General features: G+C 44.0%; 1 protein-coding gene across 1 annotated transcript in view; it reads right to left on the bottom strand.

Moving 5' to 3' along the window:
* LOC126210274 (venom serine protease Bi-VSP-like) overlaps window positions 1-19,493 on the bottom strand; it is a 168,366-nt gene that overhangs the window by 48,618 nt on the left and 100,255 nt on the right. Inside the window, exon 4 of the mRNA XM_049939468.1 lies at window positions 10,947-11,048. Within this exon, the coding sequence (XP_049795425.1) occupies window positions 10,947-11,048 (102 nt within the window). The remainder of the gene's footprint in view (window positions 1-10,946; window positions 11,049-19,493) is intronic.

The raw sequence follows: 19,493 nt of genomic DNA, 5'->3' as shown, positions 1-19,493 counted from the left end.
CAAACAAGAAGAGACAAATTTGTAGGACACATCCTACGACACAACAACATCATGGAACAATAGCAGAAGGAGCTATAGAGGGATGGAATCGGCGGGGGCGACCTAGGATATCATACATGCAACAGATCAGGAATGACGTTGGATGTAACACATACGTCGAAATGAAGAGGAAGGCAGACAGGAGACAAGAATGGCGCTCTGCTGCAAACCAACCTCAGGGTTGAACACTAGAAGAAGAAGAAGAAGAAGAAGAAGAACCAAGAGTTGTACGTAAACTCTGCAGCTTACTGATATTGTCGCTGTTATCAGTCGATGTCACCAACTTAGCGTTCCATTCCTTTCCAGTTATTGAATATTCGAGTATCGCTGTTTAATTAGCTAGAGGAAACGTAATAAAAGACTATCATTGCCGGTTTTGTTTGTCTGCTGGGAAGATAATTGAAGGTAATTAGGAATGAAGCCTGAATGAGTTAAAAGTAGTGTTCAATAACATTAAGAGGCAATGTTATTGTGACTGAGTGAAGACAAAGTAAAGTAAAACAACTTAAAATAATTCTGACAATCTCAAATGAAATAAAAGTATAAGTTCACATGTTTCATATATGTGTTTATTGTAATAATGCAATCGTGTACTGTCATGGTTCATATTTTGGCACATCAATCTGTTGACAGACAACAGTTGCTGATTTGATTCAGTCAGTTTTCATGGTAATTACAGCTTAATCAAAGTAAGCAGCTTGTCATGTCCAGGAGTTTGGTGCACATTAGCAAATGATAACCTTACATTACATAGATTACTGTCATAACGAAAGAGTTACCCTCATTCAGTCAGTTACTTTTTAAAAATGAGTTAAAATATCTTTTCCAAATTAACATAGCTGAGCTCTCACGATATCAAACAATTGCTTTCTGTAGTCATTATTATTTAGTAACGTATTGTGTTATTAGAGACGTGTCAATCTTCTGTTGTCACATGTATAGCCGAACGGCTCTACCACGTGGTTCATAAGAATGTTTAAAAACTGACGTGGCACATCGAACATACAACAAGGATAAGTAGTGACATAGGAACTGGGAGTCGCAAAAGCCACGAGAGGGCGCTACGGTCACGAGAGGGCGCTTCTGTGCAAAGACAGGCACAGTGCACAGAGTCCCTCACCATTCACAGCGTGCAAGCGTTCGGAGTGGCATGACTGGTTACATGTACCGCAAAGTGGCTGAGATTCATTCGATTTATGGCGCGGTCAATTGCAATGGACGAGAAGCCATGCGATTGTATCGTGTGAAATATCCCGATAGGAAGATGCCGCACCACACACTGTTCGCCACGCAAAAACACCGATTGTGTGCAACCGGCTCGCTCCATGTGCAGAACCGGATGCTGGTCGCCAGCGTACAACACTGACAGTTGCGGCGAAGAAAGCCTTCTCGAAACGGTGCAGCTTAACGTCGTCAACAAGTACACGAGGTGTATCCCGCGCTACTTACACTACTGGCCATTAAAATTGCTACACCAAAAAGAAACACAGATGATAAACGGGTATTCATTGGACAAATATATTATACTATAACTGATATGTGATTACATTTTCACGCAATTTCGGTGCATACATCCTGAGAAATCAGTACCCAGAACAACCACGGCCTTGATACGCCGGGCATTGAGTCAAACAGAGCTTGGAATGCGTGTAAAGGTACAGCTGCCCATGCAGCTTCAACAAGATACCACAGTTCATCAAGAGTAGTGACTGGTGTGTTGTGACGACCCAGTTGCTCGGCCACCATTGACCAGACGTTTTCAATGGGTGAGAGGTCTGGAGAATGTGCTGGCCAGGGCAGCAGTCGAACATTTTCTGTATCCAGAAAGGCCCGTACAGGACCTGCAACATGCGATCGTGCATTATCCTGCTGAAATGTAGGGTTCCACAGGTATCGAATGAAGGGTGGAGCCACGCATCGTAACACATCTGAAATGTAACGCCCACTGTTCAAAGTGCTGTCAATGCGAACAAGAGGTGACCGAGACGTGTAAACAATGGCACCCCATACCATCACGCCGGGTGATACGCCAGTATGGCGATGACGAATACACGCTTCCAATGTGCGTTCACCGCGATGTCGCCAAACACGGATGCGACCATCCCGATGCTGTAAACAGAACCTCGATTCTTCCGAAAAAATGACGTTTTGCCATTCGTGCATCCAGGTTCGTCGTTGAGTACACCATCGCAGGCGCTCCTGTCTGTGATGCAGCGCCAAGGGTAACCGCAGCCATAGTCGGCGAGCTGATAGTCCATGCTGCTGCAAACGTCGTCGAACTGTTCGTGAAGATGGTTGTTGTCTTGCAAACGTCCCGATCTGTTGACTCAGGGATCGAGTCGTGGCTGCACGATCCGTCACAGCCATGCGGATAAGATGCCTGTCATCTCGACTGCTAATGACACGAGGCCGTTGGGATCCAGCACGGCGTTCCGTATTACCCTCCTGAACCCACCGATTCCATATTCTGCTAACAGTCATTGGATTTCGACCAACGCGAGCAGCAACGTCGCGATACCATAAACCGCAATCGCGATAGGCTACAATCCGACCTTTATCAAAGTCGGAAACGTGATGGTACGCATTTCTCCTCCTTACACGAGGCACCACAACAACGTTTCACCAGGCAACGACGGTCAAATGCTGTTTGTGTATGAGAAATCGGTTGGAAACTTCCCTCATGTCAGTACGTTGTAGGTGTCGCCACCGGTACCAGCCATGTGTGAATGCTCTGAAAAGCTAATCATTTACAAATCACAGCATCTTCTTCCTGTCGGGAAGATGTCCTGTCGCGTCTGTAGCACGTCATCTTCGTGGTGTAGCAATTCTGATGGCGAGTAGTGTATATCCCCAACCCTCCATATGGCGGATTCTGCAAGACGAAGGATTCCATCCGCTTCATTTACAACGCGTCCAGGCACTGCAACTGGAAGACTACAACAAGCGCATGGGTCTTGAGTCGCAGTTTTTGCAGGAATCCACTGCAGACCGAAGCTTCACAGCGAGTGTCCTCTTCAGCGACGTGGCTGTGTTCCCTCTCTAGCGGGTAGTGAACGTTCACAGCCTGCATACGTGGGCGGATGTGAACCCACATACTACACGAGCGCATACTTCACAAGGCAAATTTGCCCTTAAAGCGTGGACAGACATCGTCGGAGACTCTAATTAGGTCGTACATTCTCGCCGATCGACCTGACGGTAGCACGTATCTTGTATTCAGGTTAGAGGTTCTCCTGGACATGCTGAATGATGTTCCCATGCCTGTTCGTCGCCGCATTCTACTTCAGCTCGACGCGACCCCTGCGTTTTTCAGAAGACAAGTGAGGGCACATCTACAGGCAACCTTTCCCACCGCTAAAGTCCGCCCCGACAGTTCCGTTTCAGCCTCGCTAGCGAGTAGAAGTTGTTTACTGCTGCGCTGCACTTCCGTGTTTACATCGCTGTGCTTGTGCTTCACCGAGTGCTGGTTCAAATGGCTCTGAGCACTATGGGACTCAACAGCTGAGGTCATTAGTCCCCTAGAACTTAGAACTAGTTAAACCTAACTAACCTAAGGACATCACAAACATCCATGCCCGAGGCAGGATTCGAACCTGCGACCGTAGCGGTCTTGCGGTTCCAGACTGCAGCGCCTTTAACCGCACGGCCACTTCGGCCGGCTCACCGAGTGCTGTCCGTCCGTTAATCTCCGTATTAGTTCATATTCCTTGTGATCTGATCGCTCCTTCTGTTCGTGCGGCTACTAATTGGAATTTCGGTTGCTAACCGAAATTTCGTAGCTGGATTAACCGTGTCTACAAACATCAGGAAGAATACTCTGGTATTTGCTTTTGACAAGGAATTACGTCCTGTTCAGCTGACATCCCTGGAAATAGATGACTGGGTTACACATGTAACTGGTCTCAATTCTGAAACCGGCCATACCTGGCAACCAAATCAGGAAAAATAGGTTTCCATCTGTAGAGCTGAGCCGCGCGGGATTAGCCGAGCGGTCTATGGCGCTGCAATCATGGGCTGTGCGGCTGGTCCCGGCGGAGGTTCGAGTCCTCCCTCGGGCATGGGTGTGTGCGTTTGTTCTTAGTATAATTTAGGTTAAGTAGTGTGTAAGCTTAGGAACAGATGACCTTAGTAGTTAAGTCCCATAAGATTTCACACACATTTCAACATTTTTTGTAGAGCTGACATTGATTATAAAACCGTGTCTTGAATCTTCCCATTGAAATTGAAAATGATAAGATTAAGGAAGCTCTTTCAAACTACGGAGACGTTAAATCAGTTGCAAATGAAAGATTGTCGTCTCACTTTAAACTACAATGTTTCAACGGGGTCCGCTGTGTAGACATGAACGTTAAGACAGATATTCCGTCTCATATAACTGTTCGTGGATATGAGGCACAAATTGTTTGTACAGGTCAGGAAGCCACATGTCATATATGTTGTTGTGGGTCGGCAGGAGAGCCAACACCAGGATACAAGAGGAAGCCGAAAGGCACGCGTTTTAGCTCACGCAGGCTGGCGTGAGGTCTGGAACAGGACAAGGAAATTAGAATTTAGAAAAAACGGACGTAGCTGATGGAATACTTAACTTTAATACATTAATGGTGAACGTCGGTCTTGCCGTTACATTGTTCACAATATTAATAGCAACTGATAATGGCGCCTTGCTAAGTCGTAGCAAATGACGTAGCTGAAGGCTATGCTAAACTATCGTCTCGGCAAATGAGACCGTATTTTGTCAGTGAACCATCGCTAGCAAAGTCGGTCGTACAACTGGGGCGAGTGCTAGGAAGTCTCTCTAGACCTGCCGTGTGGCGGCGCTCGGTCTGCAATCACTGATAGTGGCGACACGCGGGTCCGACGTATACTAACGGACCGCGGCCGATTTAAAGGCTACCACCTAGCAAGTGTGGTGTCTGGCGGTGAACCACATATGTAACGAAACCGGCCACTTCAGACAGGAATGTCCGCAGCGTACTGTTGTTCTTAAAAGTAATGCGATACAAATGGTCTATTACCAAAGAATACCCCGGATCAGCTGGTTGAGGATGTTAATGCAGCGGGCCAAGCTGATGTCCCCCTTCACGAAAACAGCCAATTTCTCCCTTTAACGCCGGCCGGTGTGGCCAAGCGGTTCTAGGCGCGTCAGTCTGGAACCGCGCGACCGCTACGGTCGCAGGTTCGAATCCTGCCTCGGGCATGGATGTGTGTGATGTCCTTAGGTTAGTTAGGTTTAAGTAGTTCTACGTTCTAGGGGACTGATGACCTCTGATGTTAAGTCCCATAGTGCTCAGAGCCATTTGAACAATTCCCCCTTTAACAACAAAGGGAAACCCTGTTACCACTACTCGTGAAACTGAAATGCAACCGAAAAAACGACCTCTGGAGACGACTGATAGTTGTTCAGTGGACGAGCTGTCCTGTACAACTCCCTCAGTTCGCAAGCAAAAACAGTGCGAGAGGGAGGCAGAGGAACCGGAAGGCAGAATACGATTGGAAACTGATGAACAGAAAGATAATAAAAATACGGTACCAGAAAATGAAGGGGGTGTAGTCAGTGTTAATTTGCAAGGAACTACAGGTGAAGTAGCTGATCGCAAAGATCAGCAGCTATCTGTTAGTAAACAAATTCAGGCAGAGGTTGCAAAACTGCCGTCTCCATTTGTTTCTCTCGATCAGGAACTAAGCGATATTAATAATGAACAAGGAAGTAATGGCCAAAATGAAATCACGGTTAACACCAAAGGGCTGGCGTCAGCAACAGAAATTGAGAAAGCGTCTGCTGGTTCCAGATGAGCCGCAAAGTAAAATAAAAACGCAGTCAAATGTGAATGTAGCTCGTAACCAAGGGAAGGAAAAACCCGGAAAGGGCGACCCAAGCCCAAAGAACGTTCGGTACGAAACGGTCCTACACGAATCACTGGAGGAAAATTCAGAAAGTTTACAAGGAAATCTGTCTGCTACCGGTACAAGAGAAAACCTCAGAAGTAGAAAAAAATGGAACAGTAACTAATAAACTGAAGTGTTATTCCATGTTCAGCCTTCCGGGAAAACTGTTAATAGTTTAACTGAACACTGAAACACAGGAAACTGAATTAGTTCATCAAAACAACTACATAGTGCCAGCGCAATGACGCAATCTTATTCTGTCACCACTATAGACATAAATAAAATAACGTCCGGTTTGAAACTATCGGCACTTAAGGATTTTTTGTACGAATCCGCGACTGATTTTGCCCTGTTACAAGACGTTCTAATGACGTATATAGTAATTCCCGGTTATGCCAGTTACATAAATGTGTCTCATGAAACAAGTGTTGCAACTGCTGTTTGGTGAGGGAAGGGATTCCAGTAAGTGCGGTGGAACGACTGGAATCCGGAAGGGGAACAGGACTAAATATCTATGATATGACTATCATCAACCTGTACGCCCCTTCAGGAAACTCTCACCGAGCTGACAGGGCATCTTTCTTCAAAAATGAACTGACTCACATGTTAAGGAAAAATCCAAGACGTTATTATTTGGAGACGATTTTAATTGTGTTTTAAATCGAAAAGATCATTTACCTAACTTTAGTTTCTCTGGTGAACTAAAACAACTAATTACTGGTTTAGAATTAAAGGATACATGGGGAATCAAATACCCCTCCATTGTTAAGTTCACTTATGTCACGGCAGCATCGCGTAGGAGGATTGATAGATTATACATTTCTAAAAATCTTGAAACTTCCGTGACAAACGTAGAGACCATCCCTACGTAGTTTTCAAACCATTGAAGTGTCTTAGCTTGCATAAATTCGCCGATTCAAGAATCAGTGGAATTTGAACATTTCCTTCTTAGTAAATCACGATTTGGAAGACCTGATTAAAGACGCATGGGCAATATGCCTGCGTGCTCGTTGTAGATATGCTACTGACATCGACTGGTTGGTTAAAATGGCGAAGCCAAAGTCGAGAAAGGTTTTTATTCAATACAGTTCTCAGAGCGCAAGAAAAATGAAATGCACTGTAGAATATTACTATTCCTTTCTGAGAGATCTGTATGATCAGGTCTCCGCAGATTCCTCACTTCGGATTTCGGATAGCAGACATAAAAAAAGGCAAAGCCAAGTTACTTAATACCAAGAGAAATCAAATGGAAGGGTTGAAAACAAAATGGAAGGCAAATTTGGTGTCAGAAGACGAAACTACTTCCCCGTATCATTTAGTGAAGTATACGAAGAACGGAAGAAGGACTTTTATTTATGAAATTCGAACAAAAAACGGTACGATTCTCAAAATCCAGCAGGATATCATGGACGAGATTTATGGCTATTATTGCGAGCTATATTCTGTAAATCAAAGCAGTGATGCGTCCTTGGAAGGATTCCTTGAGATCCTAGCCCCAAAGCGGACAGAAGATGACAACGAAAATTTTCTCGAGGTAGTCAGTGAAGACGACGAGTATGCCTATGCGTCTCACCACCAAAAAAATCCCCAGGACCGGATGACCTGCCAGCAGAGTTTTACATTCGTTACTGGCCAATAGTGGGTGCGAAAATCACGGAAACTGTAAGTCAGGTTATTCGGGGTAAAATGATTCCTGCTGAGTTTAAGGAGAGTAAAATTGTTCTTGTGCCAAAAAATAATGGAAACAAAGATTTAAATAATTTTCGTCCAATTTCACTGCTGAATTCTGATTATAAATTAATAGCTAGAATAGTAAACAAGAGAATTTCATGCCTTACAGATAAAATTACTAGCAAACATCAGAACTGCGAGCAAGGCAGCACCATTTTTCAAAATCTAGCAGAATTCAGGGATATCACTGCAATAACTTCTCTAACAAACATAAAGTGTGCTTTATGTTTTTTTTAGATTTTTATAAAGCCTTCGATATAGTTAATCATGAATATCTTCTACAGACGTTGAAGAAACTAGGTTTCAACGACAGGGTCATGCAGTTCATAAAGAACATAGCAACTGGAATAAATGCTAAAATAGCGGTGAATTGTCAGCAATCCAGGCCGATAGAAATAAAACGAGGTGTTCCCCAAGGGAGTCCTCTCTCCACGTCGCTCTTCGCCATTTCACTGGTACCTTTCCTTGGACATGTCCATGCTAGATTAAAAGGATTAACATTATCAGGAAATAAACCTGTTATAAGAGCCTATGCTGACGATATAGAGGTCATTATAGGGAATGATGAAGGGATAACCACGCCAGCAACAGTGATTGATACGTACTGTAGAGCATCTGGAGCCAATGCAAACGAAAAAAAAGTAAGGTGTTAAATCTCAAAGGTTTTGATAATATCAACGTCGAGTGAGCAAAATTAGTCCGACAACGTAGAACACTTGGGATCACCCTGACAGCATGCCCCATGAAAATGACGGCTTTAAATTCGAAAGTTCCAGCAGATAAAATGCAAGGAACCATTATAGAAAATTTAGCTCGATATATGAACCAAGTTCAAAGAACGAAGTATATCAACTCATACATCATTGCTAAAGCTTATTATACTGCCCAGCTGTTTCCAATACCGAGAACGATAGCGAGGAGAATAATATCCAAAATTACAAACTTTTTGTGGGAAACTGAAGTGTTCAGAGTACCTGCTAAAGTAGCCACTTTAGATCCTAAAAATGGTGGACAAGGATTAACTGATATAATGGATAAAGCCTCTGCACTTTTTATCAAAAGGTAAGTTAATTTAATAAGAGACTCGCGAGAAAGCATAACCAGCCAACTTTTCGAGATCATTAAACCTCGAAGCCTGCTTCCCCCGATTGACGTGCAGAATGTCAAAAGTAGTTTACAGCATGTGAGGGTTTTCTATGTTGAGTTCAGTTATGCAAGTGCCGAAATCAGACAGTCACGACACTTAATATCAAGAGTCATAATGCGGGAACGAAAGAAAAGAGAAGGAAGGAACAAAATAGGACGACAATTTCCAAACATTGATTGGATTGAGATTTCGAAAAACATTAGTTCTAATGTACTTGCGTCTAATTTAAAAACTTCATGGTACAAGACAGTTAACAACATAGTTGGCACCAGTAAAAGACTGTACGCAATCGGACTCTGTGAAACAAAGTTATGTCGACAATGTCATCTAGCTGACACAATAATTCACAGATACACTTGCAACGGTCACATGAATAGTTGGAAGTTGATCCGAGAGCAAATAGCTCTGATTACAAGGACATCCCCTAAGAGTATATCGCTGTCATTGATACACAGGACTGAAGCACGCTATTTCCCAGAGGCGAAAAATAATGCTATGTACTGGTTGCTGGAAAATTTTGTTGATTATGTCATTAACAAACTAGGATCTGACAGAACGATAGACCTAAAGCTAATCATGCTGTGTGAATACTACAAAATTAGAAGGTATTCGAATCACAAGAGAAAGTTCGGTAATATGTTAAAAATTATATTTGAAAGAATAGACATTGGTTAATATAAAAAAGAAGAGTGTGTTGACAGTGATGTATTGTAGTTACCTTAAGGAGATTATTTAAATTTGTACTGTAAATTTATTGTGCGTGTTTCTGATACTTTAGGAAGTAGTTTTTGAAATTTTATAAGCTAATGTACAGAACCTATGTGACAGTCAGATTCTGTGTCTAATAGTGTCAACATCTAAACATTAAAGCTGCATTATTGGTTATGGTATGTATATGAAAATTGACAGTTTTTATGGAAATTTATTATATTTATCGATTGGTTAAAACCATAAGATTGTATCTGATATAATGTAATATTCAATGGCTGGCAAGTTGCTCTGTTCATTTTTTAACTGTGATTTCTTGAACATCAGCATAATTGCAATGATCGAACTGTTTTTGTTTAAATCATTTGATGTATAACATGTGTGCATGGTTAGTACATGTACTTAGTATGTATTTGGAATGTGTAACATTGTTCCTTAAATAAATGTTTATAAAAAAACAAAAGATAGCTGAGTGGTCAGCGCGGTGGCCTGTCACCCCTTAACTTGCACTATTTTCCATCTGCTGCTTTCCTGGTTCATTGCCCTGGACTGACGACAATATAGGCAATTGAGGTAAAACTTCTACAGCTCCTTCAAATGGCTTAATTCGTCCCACTTCTATGACCTGATACGGTCCTTGGTATAGGGTCAAGACATTTTTTGTCCTCCATCGCTAAATCCCTCTGTTGTAGTTACTACTGTGGTGACTTTCCCAGTGCTTTCCACCATGTCTGATCTAGTTAAATCAGAAATAGAAAGATTTCAGAGAATGGAAGAAATAACCCCAGTATTGTCTAGCCAGTCCTCAACCAGCCCGTGGTAGTAATTTAGTGCCCAAGGAGGTCACTTAGAATTTGTAGCGATTTGAACTCTACCATTAACGCTGATCAAAATATCGAACTGTATCCACTTCCTAGACAAGAGGAATTGACGGAGAACAGGGCTGGGAGGAAATGTTTTCCGATATCTCACTGACGACTATTTTCAGTAGCCTGTGATGATAAAACAGTTTCTAGTGGTTAGTACACAAATTAGCATGCGTCCTATCCTTGCCATTTGGCGTCACAATCTCTCCCACAGTACTTTAGAGAACTCTTGAGCAGCTCGTCCAGGGTATGTTTTAACTGTCCATACGTTGTATAACCAGTCTGAAAAATACGTACAAGTTAGTTGCCATAAAATTCTGTAACTTAAGAATTAATAATACATTCCTCACAGCTTTAGTACAGCATACTTCATTATGTACAGCTGGTTACATTTGCAAATGCAGCACAAAACACAACATCGTGTCTAGCAACGACAAAAACTGTACGAAATGGGGAAAACTGCTCATGATGCTGTCTAGTGCGCATCCCTTTACGTGATTGTAATTACCATACTATCTTTTACTTCGTTTAGATAGGGGTCAAAAAGTGAACTGAGGCAATAAACTTACCACTCCCATTAATATATCCCCAGCCGCTGACCTGAGCGCGTTGTCCCACGAAGGATTCGTTGACCTCGAGAAAAGAAGGTAACGCCACCAGGTTGATGTAGCCTAAAAGACAAAATATTACGAATCATATATTTATATTTTCTAAATTTGGAAATGAATGAAATTCACACATCAAAAAAAGTTTTGCATCACCTCGGTTCCTAGAGTTCCGGAACCTGTACAGAAAATTGGAATAGAGATCAACATAAACATCGTTTCTGCCATTTTTATTGCTCATGAAAACCACACATTACGTGTTGTACCACCACACAGCGATACCTTCAGAGGTGGTGGCCCAGACTGCTGTACTCAGCCGTACCTCTAATAACCAGCAGCACGTCTTCTTGCATTCATGCATGACTGTATTCGTCGTGGCATACTATCCACAAGTTCATCAAGGCACTGTTGGTCCAGGTGGTCCCATTCTTCAACGGCGATTCGGCGTAGATCCCTCAGAGTGATTGGTGGGTCACGTCGTCCATCAACAGTCCTTTACAATCTATCCCAGGCATGTTCGATAGGGCCATGTCTGGAGAACATGATGGCCACTCTAGTCGAGCGATGTCGTTATCCTGAATGAAGTCATTCACAAGATGTGCACGATGGGGCCGCGAATTGTCGTCCATGAAGACAAATGCTTCGCCAATATGCTGCCGATATTGTTGCACTGTCGGTCGGAGGATGGCATTCACGTATCGTACAGCTGTTACGGCGCCTTCCATGGCCACCAGCGGCGTACGTCGGCCCCACATAACGCCACCCCAAAACAGGAGGGAACCTACACCTTGCTGCTCTTGCTGGACAGTGTGTCTAAGGCGTTCAGCCCGACCGGTTGCCTCCAAACACGTCTCCGACGATTGTCTGGTTGAAGGCGTATACGACACTCATCGGTGAAGAGAACGTGATGCCAATCATGAGCAGTCCATTTGGCAGTTGTTGGGCCCATCTGTACCGCATTGCATGGTGTCGTGGTTGCGAAGATGGGCCTCGCCATGGACGTAGAGAGTGAAGTTACGCATCATGCAGCCTATTTCTCACAGTTTGAGTCGTAAAACGACGTCCTGTGGCTGCACGAAAATCATTATTCAACATAGTAGCGTTGTTGTCAGGGTTTCTCCAAGTCATAATCCGTAGACAGCGGTCATCCACTGCTGTAGTAGCCCTTGGGCGGCCTGAGCTAGGCATGTCATCGACAGTTCCTGTCTGTCTGTATCTCCTCCATGTCCGAACAACATCGCTTTGTTCACTCCGAGATGCCTGGACACTTTCATTGTTGACAGCCCTTCCTGGCAAAATGTAACATTGCGGATGCGATCGAACCGCGGTATTGACCCTCTAGGCATGGATGAACTACAGACAACTCGAGCCGTGTACCTCCTTCCTGGTGGAATGACAGGAACTGATCGGCTGTCGAGCCCCCTCCGTCTAATAGGCGCTGCCCATGCTTGGTTGTTTACATCTTCGGGTGGGTTTAGTGACATCTGTGAACAGTCAAACGGACTGTGTCTGTGACACAATATCCACAGTCAACATTCTATCTTCAGGAATTGTGGGAACTGGGGTGATGCAAAACTCTTCTTGATGTATGTACTTCAACTTTGCAGTCTGCTTATTAGTTGGCAAGGTGTTCTGACCTGTAATATTTTGCTATGGTAATAGATGCGGTTATCAGAATAATAGTGGACGACGAATCTAAATGGATTCCAGTTTTTCCGTGAGAGCCTGCTTACAAAGAAACTCTTGTTATGCGGTCCTGAACTCTGCAATACAGTATAGCCACCTACATATCAGACTCCTCGTCAAGTCATGTTTGACCTGACATTCACAGTGGTTACTTTTTTTTATCTTCACATTCCTCTTGCTATTTAGCGTCTCGGTAGCGAAGGAAGAAGAATAAGTACGAATGTTTGTCTTTACACGAAATAACATCATAATTTTTTTTTACCATTTTTAATGTGAACGACGGAACCGAGGCGAGCTCTGTGTACTCTGAGACGAAACAGAGTCCAATAAAGTTACTACATTTGTAGACAGGATACAGCTCTTAATCTAAAGACAATAAATGCTACTGGTGGACTCTTCGAAACAATCACACTTAGTAGCGAATATTGGCAAGCACATGTGTCAATGTGTTATTTAAATCATATGCCAATGGCCTTTCGTGAGTGTTTTATGAATGTGAATTGCTTCAAAGTAATTTAAGAATGTGGATGTCTGAAAAGCAATGTACTTTTAAAAGAAATTGAAGAACTAAATTTGCTGAAAGAACAAAGCACCTGATCTTGGTGAGCTACTGAAAAGTGCGACAATGTACTTTTAAGCTGTTATGTTATTTGGATTCAAACAAGAGAAATATTCTCAATAATTACGAACGAAAAAGTGTAACACACTTTGAGTTACGTAATTACAAGATAATTATACCAGATCAATATTTTAATGTATAGTAAATGCCTAATTCCATTTCAGTTTTGTTCTAATCCAGCACTATACATCATTGTGTGTCCGCCCCCGGTAGCTCAGTGGTCAGCGCGACAGAATGTCAGTCTAAGGGCCCGGGTTCGAATCCCGGCTGGGTCGGAGATTTTCTCCGCTCAGGGTGTTGTCCTAATCATCATCATTTCACCCCCATCGACGCGCAAATCGCCGAAGTGGCGCCAAATCGAAAGACGTGGACCCGGCGAACGGTCTACCCAACGGGAGGCGCTAGTCACACGACATTTACATCATTGTAGAGTTAAGTTGATTGAAAATTCCTTTTCCATTAACGTATTTACCGCTCAGCGCACGGATCTACATCCACAGCCATACTCCGCAAGCCACCTGACGGTGTGTGGCGGAGGGTACCTTCAGTACCTCTATCGGTTCTCCCTTCTATTCCAGTCTCGTATTGTTCGTGGAAAGAAGGATTGTCGGTATGCCTCTGTGTGGGCTCTAATCTCTCTGATTTTATCCTCATGGTCTCTTCGCGAGATATATGTAGGAGGGAGCAATATACTGCTTGACTCTTCGGTGAAGGTATGTTCTCGAAACTTTGACAAAAGCCCGTACCGAGCTACTGAGCGTCTCTCCTGCAGAGTCTTCCACTGTAGTTTATCTATCATCTCCGTAACGCTTTCGTGATTACTAAATGATCCTGTAACGAAGCGCGCTGCTCTCCGATGGATCTTCTCTATCTCTTCCATCAACCATATCTGGTACGGATCCCACACTGCTGAGCAGTATTCAAGCAGTGGGCGAACAAGCGTACTGTACCCTACTTCCTTTGTTTTCGGATTGCATTTCCTTAGGGTTCTTCCAATGAATCTCAGTCTGGCATCTGCTTTACCGACGATCAACATTATATGATCATTCCATTTTAAATCACTCCTAATGCGTACTCCCAGATAATTTATGGTATTAACTGCTTCCAGTTGCTGACCTGCTATTTTGTAGCTAAATGATAAAGGATCTATCTTTCTGTGTATTCGCAGCACATTACACTTGTCTACATTGAGATTCAATTGCCATTCCCTGCACCATGCGTCAATTCGCTGCAGATCCTCCTGCATTTCAGTACAATTTTCCATTGTTACAACCTCTCGATACACCACAGCATCGTCTGCAAAAAGCCTCAGTGAACTTCCGATGTCATCCACCAGGTCATTTATGTATATTGTGAATAGCAACGGTCCTATGACACTCCCCTGCGGCACACCTGAAATCACTCTTACTTCGGATCTGACAAATTAATGTCAGGTTCTCCAATCACACACGATAAGCACACGTAGAATGCTATCGAATGTGTGAATTAAGTACTGTATATTGTGGTCGCTATGCCTGTTGTAGCCAACACAATAATAGCTGATTGCACCAACGTCAATTAAAAGTTAACGACGGTTAAGTCGGAATTTAACCCTGGTCGACGCAAAATTCGACTGCACCAATCTCGTTTAAAATAAAATGAGGGAGGTAATCGTGGGTGGAGACTCGTTCAGCTTGAGTAAATACATGCCGTTTGAAGGTGGAGGCACGTTTTCATGTTTTAAATGGTACAGAATATGAAGAAATATTATATTTTGACCTTGTAAATCTTTACCGCAACCGCACTGGTGTACTTTGGGAAAAGGGTAATCTTTTCGAAGATTACGTAAACAGGAAATCAGAAAAGAGATTTCGTCTTTAGAAAGAAACAGTGTGTTGTTTATTAGGTCAAATCAACGTGATTTCGCAATTTCCTACTTACTGGAACAACCCTGTCTCGTCTACCAACAATCTTCTAATGTCATTAAGGGCATATGCATCTGGTGCATTTCATATAGTTATTGATAACTGTGCTAATGTACATAGTACAACAGCGCAAATAATGTTTAGTAATGTATCGGGGATCATAGCAGCAATGTCTCCGCAATGCAAAAAGCTTAAGTGTGCTGGATGGATTTCCTGGTGCCTTTGGTACAGTGAATTTCAATACCACATAGTTCTGATAGCATTTGGCATGGTTAAATATCAAATAACAACATCTGTATATATGCTCTTTGAACAGTGGGTACCAATTCAGAAACATAGCTGCATAGTTGAAACCATTGCCTAATTGGTAGCTTCGCGGGCTGCGAAAAAAGGTAGCTGGATTTTGTTCACCTGCCTTAACATATTTAAATTTTTCACCTTTTGTTTTCTAGAAGATTCTGGGTTTCTCTTCTTAATTTAATAGAAGTATTACGTGAAGTAGTAGTATTTATTGTAAATAACGTTTTGGCTGCAGTTCTTGTTGCAAAGGTCAATGCCTGCGATGTGGTCCCAGTGGTAACTTAACTATCATCAGTCAATGTATGAAAGAACACACAGGCAGCACACTGACAGTTGTGTTACTATGAAATTTCGTGTAAATATATATTCCTGTCTCCTGGTTTTATGGAATGCGTCATGTTTGTAAGTTGTAAGTAAATAACCTTTTGACTGATGATGAGCAGTTTTGGAAAAATCTCCACTTTCATTCAAATGAAATTAAGAAATTAATCTCTATCTAAAAACTAGGTGATGAAGCAACCACTTTAGAGTGATGATACTCAATTCAGCACCGGGAGTATATATATTACCCATGTGTCAACTGACATCGCACATTGTAGTTTAACTATAATATTCAACTGGAAACCGAACATTGGATGAAGATTCAATTGAGTTAACGAACAGCGTCTACTAGAAGTACATGCACGTTGCACACCATTATTCGCTGTTCAAGCCATTGACAAGACCTGGATCTTCTTAACCTACACCTGTTTGCTTTTTTATATTCTAAAATTTTCGCATCACGCCCGAAGAGCTCTGAAAGGGCATTAGCTTCAAATTTTAAGAAATTAAGTCTCCTTTTCTTGCTCTGCATAGCGTATATACTCACATTACGATAACAAGCTGAAAGACGCGCGTAAGCACACTACCAAGACATGTGTGGACCTCCTGCTTGAGCCAATTTGTACAAAGTTGAGTATTCGTCAATAAATGTTTGTGTCCTTGTCACTAATAGTTATCAGTGTTTCGGTGTTCCACTCGTTCTCCTCTCCTAGCGTTTCCCTCGGCGCACTGGAAGTAGTTGAGGACGGCGACGAGTAAAATATCTTTCTGTGGTCGCATCAAAAGTACGATACAACAGCTGGCGCTGAGAATGGGATAGGATCTCCGCAAGCTACAGCATTAATTTTTGTTTTTGCTCTCTCACCTACTTACTCTTGCTACACTCCTGGAAATTGAAATAAGAACACCGTGAATTCATTGTCCCAGGAAGGGGAAACTTTATTGACACATTCCTGGGGTCAGATACATCACATGATCACACTGACAGAACCACAGGCACATAGACACAGGCAACAGAGCATGCACAATGTCGGCACTAGTACAGTGTATATCCACCTTTCGCAGCAATGCAGGCTGCTATTCTCCCATGGAGACGATCGTAGAGATGCTGGATGTAGTCCTGTGGAACGGCTTGCAATGCCATTTCCACCTGGCGCCTCAGTTTGACCAGCGTTCGTGCTGGACGTGCAGACCGCGTGAGACGACGCTTCATCCAGTCCCAAACATGCTCAATGGGGGACAGATCCGGAGATCTTGCTGGCCAGGGTAGTTGACTTACACCTTCTAGAGCACGTTGGGTGGCACGGGATACATGCGGACGTACATTGTCCTGTTGGAACAGCAATTTCCCTTGCCGGTCTAGGAATGGTAGAACGATGGGTTCGATGACGGTTTGGATGTACCGTGCACTATTCAGTGTCCCCTCGACGATCACCAGTGGTGTACGGCCAGTGTAGGAGATCGCTCCCCACACCATGATGCCGGGTGTTGGCCCTGTGTGTCTCGGTCGTATGCAGTCCTGATTGTGGCGCTCACCTGCACGGCGCCAAACACGCATACGACCATCATTGGCACCAAGGCAGAAGCGACTCTCATCGCTGAAGACGACACGTCTCCATTCGTCCCTCCATTCACGCCTGTCGCGACACCACTGGAGGCGGGCTGCACGATGTTGGGGCGTGAGCGGAAGACGGCCTAACAGTGTGCGGGACCGTAGCCCAGCTTCATGGAGACGGTTGCGAATGGTCCTCGCCGATACCCCAGGAGCAACAGTGTCCCTAATTTGCTGGGAAGTGGCGGTGCGGTCCCCTACGGCACTGCGTAGTATCCTACGGTCTTGGCGTGCATCCGTGCGTCGCTGCGGTCCGGTCCCAGGTCGACGGGCACGTGCACCTTCCGCCGACCACTGGCGACAATATCGATGTACTATGGAGACCTCACGGCCCACGTGTTGAGCAATTTGGCGGTACGTCCACCCGGCCTCCTGCATGCCCACTATACGCCCTCGCTCAAAGTCCGTCAACTGCACATACGGTTCACGTCCACGCTGTCGCGGCATGCTACTAGTGTTAAAGACTGCGATGGAGCTCCGTATGCCACGGCAAACTGGCTGACACTGACGGCGGCGGTGCACAAATGCTGCGCAGCTAGCGCCATTCGACGGCCAACACCGCGGTTCCTGGTGTGTCCGCTGTGCCGTGCGTGTGATCATTGCTTGTACAGCCCTCTCGCAGTGTCCGGAGCAAGTATGGTGGGTCTGACACACCGGTGTCAATGTGTTCTTTTTTCCATTTCCAGGAGTGTATTTCTTTTTACACTTCTAGTACGTTAGTATGTGGACTTTTTGACCCACGACGGACACTACTCCTGAGACGAGTGTGATATTTTGTGTGTGGCGTCCAATCCAAACTCATTATAAGCACGGTTCTCATATGTGTGTTATTTAGTTACAGAGCGAGCAAATCCAGCAGTTGCTGCTAGCCATGACGCATCTAACACAACAACAGCAGCAGAATCTACAAGCAGCTTCAGCCACAGCCGACATCAGCTATTCCACCACTCCGAAGTTTCTAGAAACAGCATAAGGACTGGTCGGAATACTTAGCTCAGTTGATGAATCACGCCAACTGCAAGGTGCGACGAGCAAAGCATTTTCTCTTTCAGTAGTGGGCACTGGAGTTTACAGGCTCACAGTGACATTGTTTCTTGACAAACAACCATAACAGGTAGAGTTTGACACTTTTCTTAGCAAGTTAACCACTTACTTTGATGAAAAAACACTCGTGGCTGCTACAAGGTTAAAATAACTCTGCCTTCAGTGGGCAGCAGTTCACGCTCATAAAAAGTGGATCACTGCATTACAAGATTTCACTGGGCGTCGCAAATTTTTGTGTCGTTGTGCACAATCATACATATATGGCACTGTGTGTGACGCTATAACTCAAAATACACTACTGACCATTAAAATTGCTACATCAAGAAGAAATGCAGATGATAAACGGGTATTCATTCGACAAATATATTATACTAGAACTGACATGTGATTACATTTTCACGCAATTTGGCTACATAGATGCTTAGAAATCAGTACCGAGAACAACCACCTCTGGCCGTAATAACGGCCTTGATACGCCTGGGCATTGAGTCAAACAGAGCTCGGATGGCGTGTACAGGTACAGCTGCCCTTGCAGCTTCAACAGGATACCACAGTTTATCAAGGGTAGTGACAGGCGTATTGTGACGAGCCAGTTGCTCGGCCACCATTGACCAGACGGTTTCAATTGGTGAGAGATCTGGAGAATGTGCCGCCGAGGGCAGCAGTCGATCATTTTCTATATCCAGAAAGGCCCGTACAGGACCTGCAACATGCGGTCGTGCATTATCCTGCTGAAATGTAGGTATTTGCAGGGATCGAATGAAGGGTAGAACCACGAGTCGTAACACATCTGAAATGTAACGTCCACTGTTCAGAGTGCCGTCAATGCGAACAACAAGTGATCGAGACGTGTAACCTAATGGCACCCCATACCATCACGCCGAGTGATACGCCAGTATGGCGATGACGAATACACGCTTACAATGTGCGTTCACCGCGATGTCGCCAAACACGGATGCGACCATCATGATGCTGTAAACAGAACCTGGACTGTTCCGAAAAAATGACGTTTTGCCATTCGTGCA

The sequence above is a fragment of the Schistocerca nitens genome, chromosome 10 (genome assembly GCF_023898315.1).
Source record: "Schistocerca nitens isolate TAMUIC-IGC-003100 chromosome 10, iqSchNite1.1, whole genome shotgun sequence".
Lineage (NCBI taxonomy): Eukaryota > Metazoa > Arthropoda > Insecta > Orthoptera > Acrididae > Schistocerca > Schistocerca nitens.
Note: the sequence above shows the minus strand (reverse complement) of the source record. Positions and strands in the feature narration are given on the sequence as shown.